We start from the raw sequence: 11136 nt of genomic DNA on the forward strand, positions 1-11136 counted from the left end.
ACCCGCATCCCTAGGACCATCAAACCAATCCCTACACCTTTCGTATCGATCGACCCGGAACACACCCTCCTAACCTACCCCAAACCCAACCTTCATAACCCACCCGGAACACACCATCCCAACCCACCCGGAACACACCCTCCAGACCCACCCGGAAACACCCTTCAGACCCACCCGGAACACACTTCCAACCTACCACAAACCCTACCCAGTCATCATGTTCATTTCCAATTTTAAAAAATACATTCTTAACAAAAATAGTTTATCAGTGTGGTGTATTTAGGCAGAGGCTGTCAAAGGTTTCCAAATTGAGAGGTTTCACTGTTCATGTAATCTGTTGTAACAGTGAGTATCCGATTACGTTATCGAGCAGTTTAATGTGAGTGAATAGTATAGAGTACATGCAAGTGTAAGTAATTTTGTAAGCACTTTAAGTTTGTTGTGTTTAGATACAGAAGGCTATTGCTACTCCTGCCAGACACTTGAAGACAGAGGTCCAGCCATCTCCTTCTGTCAAGAGTGTGGTGTCCCGCTCTATGAGAGATGTGTGAAGATGCATGCAGCTCTGCCTGGCACAAACCACGTGATTGCTACCTTGGTGGAGCAGTGAAGGTCACCAGATGACAGAGGTGCGCGGAACACAACGAAGTCATGGATTTCTGCTGCAAAGACTGTAATAGAGCAATATGCCACAAGTGTTGTGTCACATACCACAGGAAATGCGACTCTGTGGTCACTATTCAGTCCATAATGTCTGAGATAAGAAGTGTTCTTACACACAATAAGGTATTGAGTACACAGAGCTTGGACGATACGGGCAGATCACTTCAACAACACAGATCACAGATTGATGCGATCAGCCACAACAAAAACAAAATACAGTCATAGAAAGCCATGGACGTGATTCAAACCACGTGATTGCTGACCTTGGTGGAGCCATGAAACCCACCAGAATGCAGAGACCCATGTGCACAAAACACAATGCAGTCATGGATTCCTGCTCCAGAGACTGCAATAAAGCAATATGCCAAAAGTGTGATATTCTTTACCACAGGGAGTGCGACTCTTTGGTCACTATTCAGCCCATGGAAGCTGAAATGAGAATTGTTCTTACTCACAATAAAGAATTCATTACACAACGCTTTGGCGACACGGGCAGATCACTTAACAACAATACTTATCGTAAGAGGCGACTAACGGGATCGGGAAGTCAGGCTCGCTGACTTGGTTGATGCCATAGATTCCAATTGCGTGGATCGATGCTCATGATATTAATCACTGGATTGTCTGGTGCAGACTCGATTATTTACAGACCGCCGTCATATAGTTGGAATATTGCTGTGTGCGGCGTTAAACAACCAACCAACCAACATCAAACCTTGGGCGAAAATTCGTCTTGTCCCACCATTGAGTTATGCTTTCGCATTGTGTGTCCCTCGTACCGAAAGTGCTGGTGTCAGGGGTCAATGGTACGAGCGGACTAAATGTGTCCCACAGAGCAAGTGAGGATTTCAACGTGAAAACTCATCTTTTCTAAAGGTCCGCCCCTAAAACAATGAGTTATCCCCCTTTCATAAAGTTTACATCCCATGACCTTCCGGACTGGTGTCAGGCGCCGGTGTCAGTGTATCCTTACATCCTTTTATATTATTGGGTATTTATATGAAATAGGTTAAACATAAATAGCGAGCCTATTATCTATTGAGGCACTGGTATATGACCAGGACTATCTGGTATAACCATCACTACAATAACATCATTTCTGTTAGTACGGGTCGGTGGAGTAGCCTAGAGGTTAAAGCGTTCGCTTGTAACGCCAAAGACCAAGGTTCGATTCCCCACATGGATACAATGTGTAAAGCCCCTTTTTAGTGTCCCCCCGCCGTGATATTGCCCTACCAACTCACTGACTCATTCTCAGTACTAGAAAAATAAAAATAGATGTAAACCTCATTTTTAGCAATGCAAATATACCTTTCAATTCAAAGGTTCTTGCCGTAGTAGTGGTTATGACAAATACTTGAAGCTCAACAAATGAAATCGTTGATTTCTTGTGGAATTCTTCTCATGTTCACAACAGTCGTAGCAACAATACACGACCATATGAACCTGTAGTTTTCAGAAAAAAATTTATAGGTATACAGACATTTAGAAAACGTGCCACCCGGCGTTTCGAAATGCATGTCACACTGATAAATACTTTATCAAAATTTATTCAGTTGGAAGCATTTGGCATCGTTCATTGCATCATGAAGCAAAGGTATTCCAGCATGTCATCATAGCATTCCAGAGTTATGTCCCTTCTCTCTGACAGTTTTGATCGTGTGTGGGTGGTAAACGTCAGAATCACTTTAGACTTTCCTCCTACTGTTAAAAGCGGCGTTAAACCAAACTCTCACAAAGTTTAGAGTTCACATTGGGAGAGAGGGTTGCGGAAAATTACTGATATCTTTTTTCCTGGAAAGGTTAGTATTTGAAACCTCCGGCAAACGCCGTCGGTTCCTAATGATGTTTCCGAATACTCAATGACACCACCAAAATGTTTATCTCTTAATTGTGCCATTCGGATGTACCGAGTTTCACAATAAACAATGTGTCTATATACAATATATTATAGGTAAATATCTCTGCTCCAGATAAGACTTCGTGTTTATCACGGTTTATAACAATGAAGTCATCAAGACTGCTCGCACAATGCGGCAAATCTCAAGTCACCATCTTTCATCACATCTGCCCACTGCAAATATGACGTGAGCTTTTCAGGCTGCCACTCATATTTATCGATGAAATACTGCGCCAACTGTTTTTGTCTGCCACTCATTCGCTTAGTGTCTTGTAAATCAGTTCTTTTATCTCTTTGTCTATTTATTTCATCTTGATGTGGGATTGTGACGTCATTAGCAATGACGCCGACAGGCAACATCTCCCATTCGGGATCGTCAAACTTCAAATCTTCCGTCACGTCAAATGGCCGTAACGTTTGAGCAAACACCCCATGAGCCTCCAAGTCATTGGTTTTATCCGACAGTTCCGTCAGTTCTCCGAGAAGGAGTTCTGCGTCTGCAGTATCAAACTGCTCCCACTCTATAATCCACATCCTTAAAACATCGGGTTTCCGCGCAACGTCTTCAGGTAACGGAAACGGAAGTCCATTGGGGTCATCAAGCCGTTGCCACTGCTCCTTTGGGTCAATATCTCTGTACGACGCCAACCATCTCTTCGCCTGTTCCAGTAACTCTTGCTCGTAAGGAGATATGTCCTCTGCTTCACTCAACCCCTGATCGAGGCCCACAATATCTTTCCTGACGTCACACCAATACTCCGACAGCTGTACCTCTTCAACCCTCCCTAGCACATAGGGTGCCAATGCATGATGTATTTCCACCTTACCGAATCCAACACTCTGCATCAGCAGAGGAGCATTTTTCCTCCACATGTCCTTGTCCCAAAAGTCCAGGTATAGAGAAGGGTAGTGCTCCATCTTCCTTTGAATAATCATATTGAGGAAGGTGGTATTGTTCCTGACCCTGCTGCAATCGTAGACCCTCTTTCCAAACACCGCCCATTCCATCCAGCCTATATCTCTATTGTGATGGCTGATCAGTCTGCGTGAATACGGCTGAAGTCTACGGAACTTTTCCAGCTCTTTCTCCTCGTCGTCTCTGACTGTCGTCTGCTCACGAGCAGCTCCATACGGCACTGGTTGAATCTGGTGTTGACCGCTGTGAAGTACATTTTGATTGTGGACGCTGTGGGTTTGCGTGTCTGGGGGTACAATCTGTTGAGGGTTGGTTGTTTGGGTATCTTGGTAAACCGTCTGTTGAAGGTTGTGAGAGTGTTGTCGCATTCCATTCTGTTGTTGATCCTTGGTCATGTGACTCGAAGCCGCGTGGTCATTGTAGCCATTGTAGTTGTTGATGTGTGTTGTCCGAGTGGCCACGGTGGCGGCTGTGCTTCCGCTACACCCCATCACGTCGGCGACCTGGACTACCTGTAAACAAACAATATTGTATCGTATCTATTATGTTCACAGAAACATCATTCACAGATTTGTATTTGTATGTCAGTAGTACTATTGTGAATTTATTTGTAATAATTGTCAGTGGCAGTCAATGATTGAAGGCAGCAATCAAACATTTACTTTTGTAAAAGGTTGTGAGTGGCGGGTGCTACCAGTAAAGAAGACCGCCTCCGTGGTCTAGTGGTAGAGCGTCCGCCCGGAGAGCAGAAGGTCCGGGGCTCGATCCCCGGCCGCGTCATACCAAAAGACGTTAAAAGATGGTACTTGTTGTTACCCTGTCTGGCGCTCGGCATAAAGGGGCTAAAACAAGGACTGGTCGGCTCGGAGTCAGTATACTGTGTCTGGGTGGGGTATTCATGTTAAACTGCGGCATGGTATCTCAGTGAGCTAGCACTATAAATAGGCATCAGTCCGAACTAGTTCAAGCACACACACGTACATGCACGTCGCTATATAAGTGCAATAATCTTTGACGCGACGTTAAACCCAATTCTACCTCACCTCACCTCACCTCACCTCACCTCACCTCACCTCACCTCACCTCACCTCACCTCACCTCAACAGTAAAGAACTGATGTCATTGAACCGACAGTCATCACTATTTTGCCTTTTACGGAATTTGTTTCTGCGTGTAATCGCGTTTACGTCGGATTTTTTGACGTTTTGAGTTATAACAACGTCTGTCAGTAGTTGCGCCTGGAGCAGGCACCCAGTGGTTGACAGCATGAACCACTATGTAGGTGCACAATGACACACAATCAACAAGGTCCTAAATCGGCCCTCAAGACAAGGTCGTCAGGAGATGGACAGGTTAGAAACAAGGAAGTGATTCAGATATCCGTGAGATGAGTTATTGATGTAACGAATCTCCACTGAAGTTGACTTGGAACTTAAATATCACTGCGGTATCACTCGTTTTGTCAAGTCAGGTGATAGGGTCCCCTTGTCTCGTAGTACCAGTCGTTCCGTTGCTCTAAGCTGCTGCGGGGGGGGGGGGGGGGGGGGGGGGGGGGGGGGCACGGGCAGCCCAGGCGTCTAAGGCGCCGCGATTCGCTGTGCAGAGTTGCGTCCCTTGGACACGCCAGATTGTGATTGTGGGTTCACCGAAGTGGTAAACATCTGAGACCTGCATCACTCTGGGCTTTCCTCCCACATTAAGCTGACACGCCGTGATATAACTGGAATACTGTTACAAGCGGCGTTAAGCCCAACTCACTCACTCACTCACTGAGCTGCTGCGTCGTGTCAGTCATATGGCTGTGCAATATAACTGGTATACCGGCATATTGCAATACGACCATCAGCAATTCACATATTGCAATACAACCCTTGCGTATCAATATTTACTTGACGCAGCCACAGAAGAACTAATATATATTTATATTAATATCTACTATCTGGAGGCATTTGGATGGACTGGTTTCCTATCTAAACCATGTTAACAGCACACGCTTCAAGCTGTTCACATTAACGTTCCATATTGATGACGTAATAGGTTGTCTCGTTTATCCATACACATCTCGCAATCTGAAGTCTTGATTATTGAAAGAAGCAGTACCCCCTGAACAGAACAAATATATATAGTTTGGGCCCCAATACGATTGGCAACATGTATCGCAATACAGTTCTCAATATTGCGACACAGTTCATTGCGATTTATGTGCCAATACCTCAACTCTAGTCAGTCATGACATTCTACTGCATACCCAAGCAGGAGGCACTGGTGGGTCAGTCGTATGAACCACCGCTATTCTCTGTCAGAGTTGTGTCCCTTAGGCTTGGTTTCAGATCCCAGGATCGTTCTGCTGATGCTCCTATGTTGTGAGCACCCAACCCGGCACGTGCTTGTGATTTTCATTAAACTTTCAATCATTAAAGTGTTAAACGTTTAAGACCGTCATCATTTTAGGCTTTTCTCCCACATCAAGCCGACAGCCGTGATACAACTGATAAACTGTTCAATACCACAGTAAACATGTATGTGTTAGTTTATTTCAAGCCCTACACTGAAAGACTGCAACATCTGTTTCGTGCGTTGGGTTCTATTGTGAATGGTTTAGCTGATCGCCCACGTATTAACCGGGGTGACTACCACACTACTTGTCGCGAGCAGTAAGAACGTTGGATCCGTTGGTTGACTGCGTGACGACGTACCCGACGACGTGGGACGTACAATGTCAACCACTTGTTATATGGCCATGGCTGGACTATTTACAGGCTGCCACAACATAGCAGTTATGCGTCCCTTGTTTATTTGTTGTTTAACGCCCAAATCAGCAATATTCCAGCTATATGACGGCAGTCTGTAAATAATCGAGTCTGGATCAGACAATCCAGTGATTGATATGATGAGCATCAATATCCGCAATTGGGATACGATGACATGCATCAACCAAGTCAGCGAGCCTGACCACCCGATCCCTTTAGTCGCCTCTTACGACATCCATCGTCGCCTTTTACGGCAAGCATGGGTTGCTGAGGACCTATTCTACCCCGAATCGTCACGAATAGCAGTTATGCACAGACAATTATACATGTAATATTGTTTGAAACATATAGTTAAGGTCTTTCTGTCCTTTCTATAGTAGACAGACGCTGGGAGACAAACAAAAACACAAAGACAAACGTACAGAGCACAGCCTATGAAAACCGGTGAGGTTGAGCTCATGGCAAATACATACACAAACTGCTTGTCACCAACGGTATTAAAATCAGATCTGCAATTACCCATTAAGTTTACATATACCTAACACTGGTGCATACATTCCTTAGTCCAGGCCGAAACGTAATTCCTTATCTTTAAGGACCAATTCAGACTCGCGCATATGTTCGATTTCTATTCAAGGCTGACATATGCCAGCTTATTTATTGATTTCCTGCCAATACTACAGTACACATTCGTCGGCTGAGAGATAATGTCTGTTAAAATGCTATGTAAATAAGCGACAAAACACAATATATAATCATAAGAAAGCACTTGGCTTTGGGTGTGTTTGGATTGTAACACCGTTGTGAACATTATTCCGGTTAAATCACGACGTTACAGCTGTATGTGGAAGGAAAGTCCGACGTAACATTAGACGTTATTAAAACACATCTGTGACGTCATTCTATTGTTTGAACGCTCCGTTATTTTTCAGGAATGGCGAGTTGTTTGTCAACTATGCCTTATCTGGAACCAACGTTTGAATTAATTTCCACTTGGAATGGACGGAACTACTTTTTCCATTTATTGACAAGTGAATAATTTCATTTTTTCGAAAACATGTGTCGCCAGTGGGGTTCGTTTTATTGGAGAACGTGTAATTGTCAACCTCGGCTACGGCAGCACATGAAGGCACTGTGTGAAATTAACTATTAAATAATTTCATAATTTTGCATAATGCATAAAAGATCAAAATAATATGTCTATATTTGTGTTGAAGCAGGTTACCTATAATAATGTTCATATTTACAGCAATTAGATAAACCTTTGACGAGAAAAAACAAATCAGGATATATAGATAGTTAGATAGTTAGATAGATAGATAGATAGATAGATAGATAGATAGATAGATGTCATGAGCATGTGTTTAAGAGTCACTATTGAAATAGTGACGATACCAGGTGTTCACGACAGGTGAGCGTGTCCTGTCCCACCGATGCCACCCGTCACAAATACATGCAGTGGCAAGTCAATTGTTCACATGTAAAAACACGGGAACATCTGGCACAAGTCGAAACATCGGACCTCTTTTCGGTCATTAGCGCGTCCATGTCCACCATTAAGCTTTCTCAAAGCTTGACTGAAGCATTGAATGTTGTTGCATGATCAACTGACACATGAACAGTTTGCTTGAGGGTTCACACAGAGACACCCGCGTAGAAGCACTGAGTTACAGTGTCAGCACAGGTGGAGCAGGATACGCCACCTGGTGTCGACTGAACAAGATACGCCACCTAGTGTCAACTGAACAAGATACGCCACCTGGTGTCGACTGAACAAGATACACCACCTAGTGTCAACTGAACAGGATACGCCACCTGGTGTCAACTGAACAGGATACGCCACCTGGTGTCAACTGAACAGGATACGCCACCTGGTGTCAACTGAACAGGATACGCCACCTGGTGTCTCTTTTTCCCGCCTTAGATTACCTAAATCAACATAAATTATTATAGTATTTTGTGATACAATAATTTACTTTACAGATGAAGTGTTAGGAAAATATATTCCAAAATGTTCATTTTTCTATATGATCATATGAGATATACTAGAATTTATTTCCTCCATGGCGGCCATATTGGATCTTTTTGGGTGGCCCCCATATCTGAAAATATTTGGAATGTCATTACCTACAACGGTGCCAAGTTTTATGCTTTTATCATAAAGTGCACAATTGACCCTATATCTGTCACGTAATGGCTCCACTTTCTCGGCGACATGCCAACGTAATAACCTGACGTTTTGCGCTGTATATCTACAACAGCAGTTATCTCCCCTTGTAACACAAGTAAAGCACTTGGCTTGATGACATTACTAACGGCTAACGATCATTACTATTCAGGTTATACAAAAGTGACTACAATCATTAAGAAAAGATAATTCTAGACAATGATAAATGCCACAGTCAATGTAGTACATTGTTTGAGTAGTTCATTGCATGTGTATTTGGTCTGTCGAGGCCGTTGGTATATTACTGACAGCCAGTTGAACGTGATAGGGCTCAAAATGGACACAGAAATGGAAAAGAACGAGTACCGAGCAGTTACGTTTAAGGCTGGAAGAACAAGCGTCAGATAGACGTATTACCATTGCTGAACTTGAGGAAGACGTAGGTCTGAGCCATGGATCCATTGAAACTATTATTCATAAACACTTTCAGATGAATAAGATATCTGCTCGTTGGTTACCAAAGTTTCCAAATTCTGAACTTCTCAACTGACATTGCCAGGGAACATTTAGGGCTAGTTCCGGAGGATTTCGTCGAACTCAAAAAGAGATTAGTAACGGGTGATGAACCATGGGTCAACCACTATGATCCCGGAATCCATGGAATGGCACCATTCCCATTTTTCGGCACCAAAGAAATTCAAGATCAGTGAAGAAAGTCATGGCCACTGTATACTGGGATACAAAGGGTGTGATCCTCGTTGATTACTTAGAAAGTCAAAAGACGAAAACCAGTGCCAACTGTGCTGATTCGCTTCATCGCCTGAGAGATTATATGGAAGAAAAGAGGCGAGGAATGCTGACCGCTGGAGTTCTACTACTTCGTGACCATGCCTCTTCTCACACTTCTCGACTTGCAAAGGCTGTTGTGCGACAATGTAGGTTCGAAGAGCTTCCTTACCCCCCATACTCGGCAGACCTGGCACCAAGTAATTTCCATGTGTTTCCTAAACTGAAAAAATACCTTCGCAGAAAGCGCTATGACGACGACAATGACCTCAAAGCTTCTTTCTGACTGGAATTGAAAAGTTTCACTATTTATATGAGAAGTGTATTGAAAAGCAGGGAGTTTGTGTACACTCTGTACACAGTGGTTGTATCGTTAGTATTAGTAGTTGTAGCATAAGTAACAGTTGTAGTAGTCGCAGTAGTAGTAGCAGTTGTAGTAGTTGTAGTAGTAGTAGTAGCTGTAGCAGTAGCTGTAGTAGGAGTAGTCGTAGAACATGTCGTAGTCGTAAAATGCGTAAAAGAAGTAGTAGTAGTAATAGTCGTAGCAGTAGTAGTAGTAGTCGCATGGTAGTAGTAGAAGTAATTGTGTTATTATCATTATGATTATAACAATGGTAGTAGTAATGGTAGGTAGTAATAGTAGTAGTGGTAGTAGTAGAAGTAGTAGTAGTAGTAGTAGTAGTAGTAGTAGTAGTAGTAGTAGTAGTAGTAGTAGTAGTAGTAGTAGTTGTAGTGGGTGAATGAGTGAGTTTGATTTTACGCCGCTTTTAGCAATATTCCAGCAATATCACGGCGGGGGGCACCAGAAATGGGCTTCACACATTGTCCCCATGTCGGGAATCGAACCCGGGTCTTCGGGTGACGAGCGACCACTTTAACCACTAGGCTTCCCGACCGCCCCAGCAGCAGCAGCAGTAGTAGTAATAGTAGTAATAATAATAGTGGTAGTCCTACTAGTAGCATCAGCAGCAGTAGTTGTATTAGTCGTTTTCATAGTAGTGGTAGTAGTAGTAGTGGTGGTGGTGGTGGTGGTGGTAGTAGTAATGGTAGTAGTAGTAGCAGTGGCAGCAGTAGTAGTATTAGTCATAGTCATAGTAGTAGTAGTTGTTTGGTAGTGGTAGTAGTGGAAGTAGTAGTAGTAGTAGTAGTAGTAGTAGTAGTAGTAGTAGTAGTAGTAGTAGTGGTGGTGGTGGTAGTAGTAGTAGTAGTAGTAGTGGTAGTAGTAGTAGTAGTAGTAGTAGTAGTAGTAGTAGTAGTAGTAGTAGTAGTGGTAGTGGTAGTAGTAGTAGTAGTGGTAGTAGTGGTAGTAGTAGTAGTAGTAGTAGTAGTAGTAGTAGTAGTAGTAGTAGTAGAGGTGACGAGAAAACACTTTGCAGCTCAATTTCAAGTTGTGGTAAGTGATATACATCACGTCGTATTCGCCACGTAAAGAGCCTGCGACTTATGATAGTTCAACTGCCATACGACCGCATATGAAATAAAGATATAAACATAAATAATGTATACCTACATGACTTGATATTGATTTGGTTTTGAAGGAATACGTCCAGAATCCACCACAGCAACATATGTCCATTTACACCTGTATGTCCAGCACGTCAGCACAGAATAAGCCGTACCTGTAATCTACTCACCTGTGTTCCGGTACAGCTGTTCGGTGCGTGTGGCCACCTTGAATGGTTATAGATCAATACACGTATCGATCTTTGTACGTAAGCTAAATAGTTGACAATTACCGTCAGTGTATTAATAGAGGGAATCTTTGTTATGGCTACTAGCATTGCCATAGCTTAGCCTGTTGATATCGTTCCTTAGCAAGAACTTATAACTTATCAAGCCGTATTTACACTACACGATTTAGCAGATTATCGGATAAAATCTTGTCATTTGATATCTTAGTATGGCTTAACTAAACATGTGTAAAATATCTGGATATACCTTAAGACAAATTTAC

General features: G+C 43.1%; 1 protein-coding gene across 1 annotated transcript; it reads right to left on the bottom strand.

The window, feature by feature from the left end:
* Nucleotides 1-2197: 2197 nt before the first annotated feature.
* Nucleotides 2198-10854, bottom strand: LOC124152831. The gene is made up of 2 exons (XM_046525878.2): nucleotides 10817-10854; nucleotides 2198-3991 (listed from the first exon to the last, which is right to left on the bottom strand). The coding sequence occupies exon 2, from the start codon at nucleotides 3968-3970 to the stop codon at nucleotides 2678-2680; it is 1293 nt and encodes a 430-aa protein (XP_046381834.2). The 5' UTR covers nucleotides 3971-3991; nucleotides 10817-10854; the 3' UTR covers nucleotides 2198-2677.
* Nucleotides 10855-11136: the final 282 nt, after the last annotated feature.

This window comes from Haliotis rufescens, unplaced genomic scaffold (genome assembly GCF_023055435.1).
Source record: "Haliotis rufescens isolate VD_foot unplaced genomic scaffold, xgHalRufe1.0.p SCAF_3, whole genome shotgun sequence".
In the NCBI taxonomy this organism is placed as follows: domain Eukaryota; kingdom Metazoa; phylum Mollusca; class Gastropoda; order Lepetellida; family Haliotidae; genus Haliotis; species Haliotis rufescens.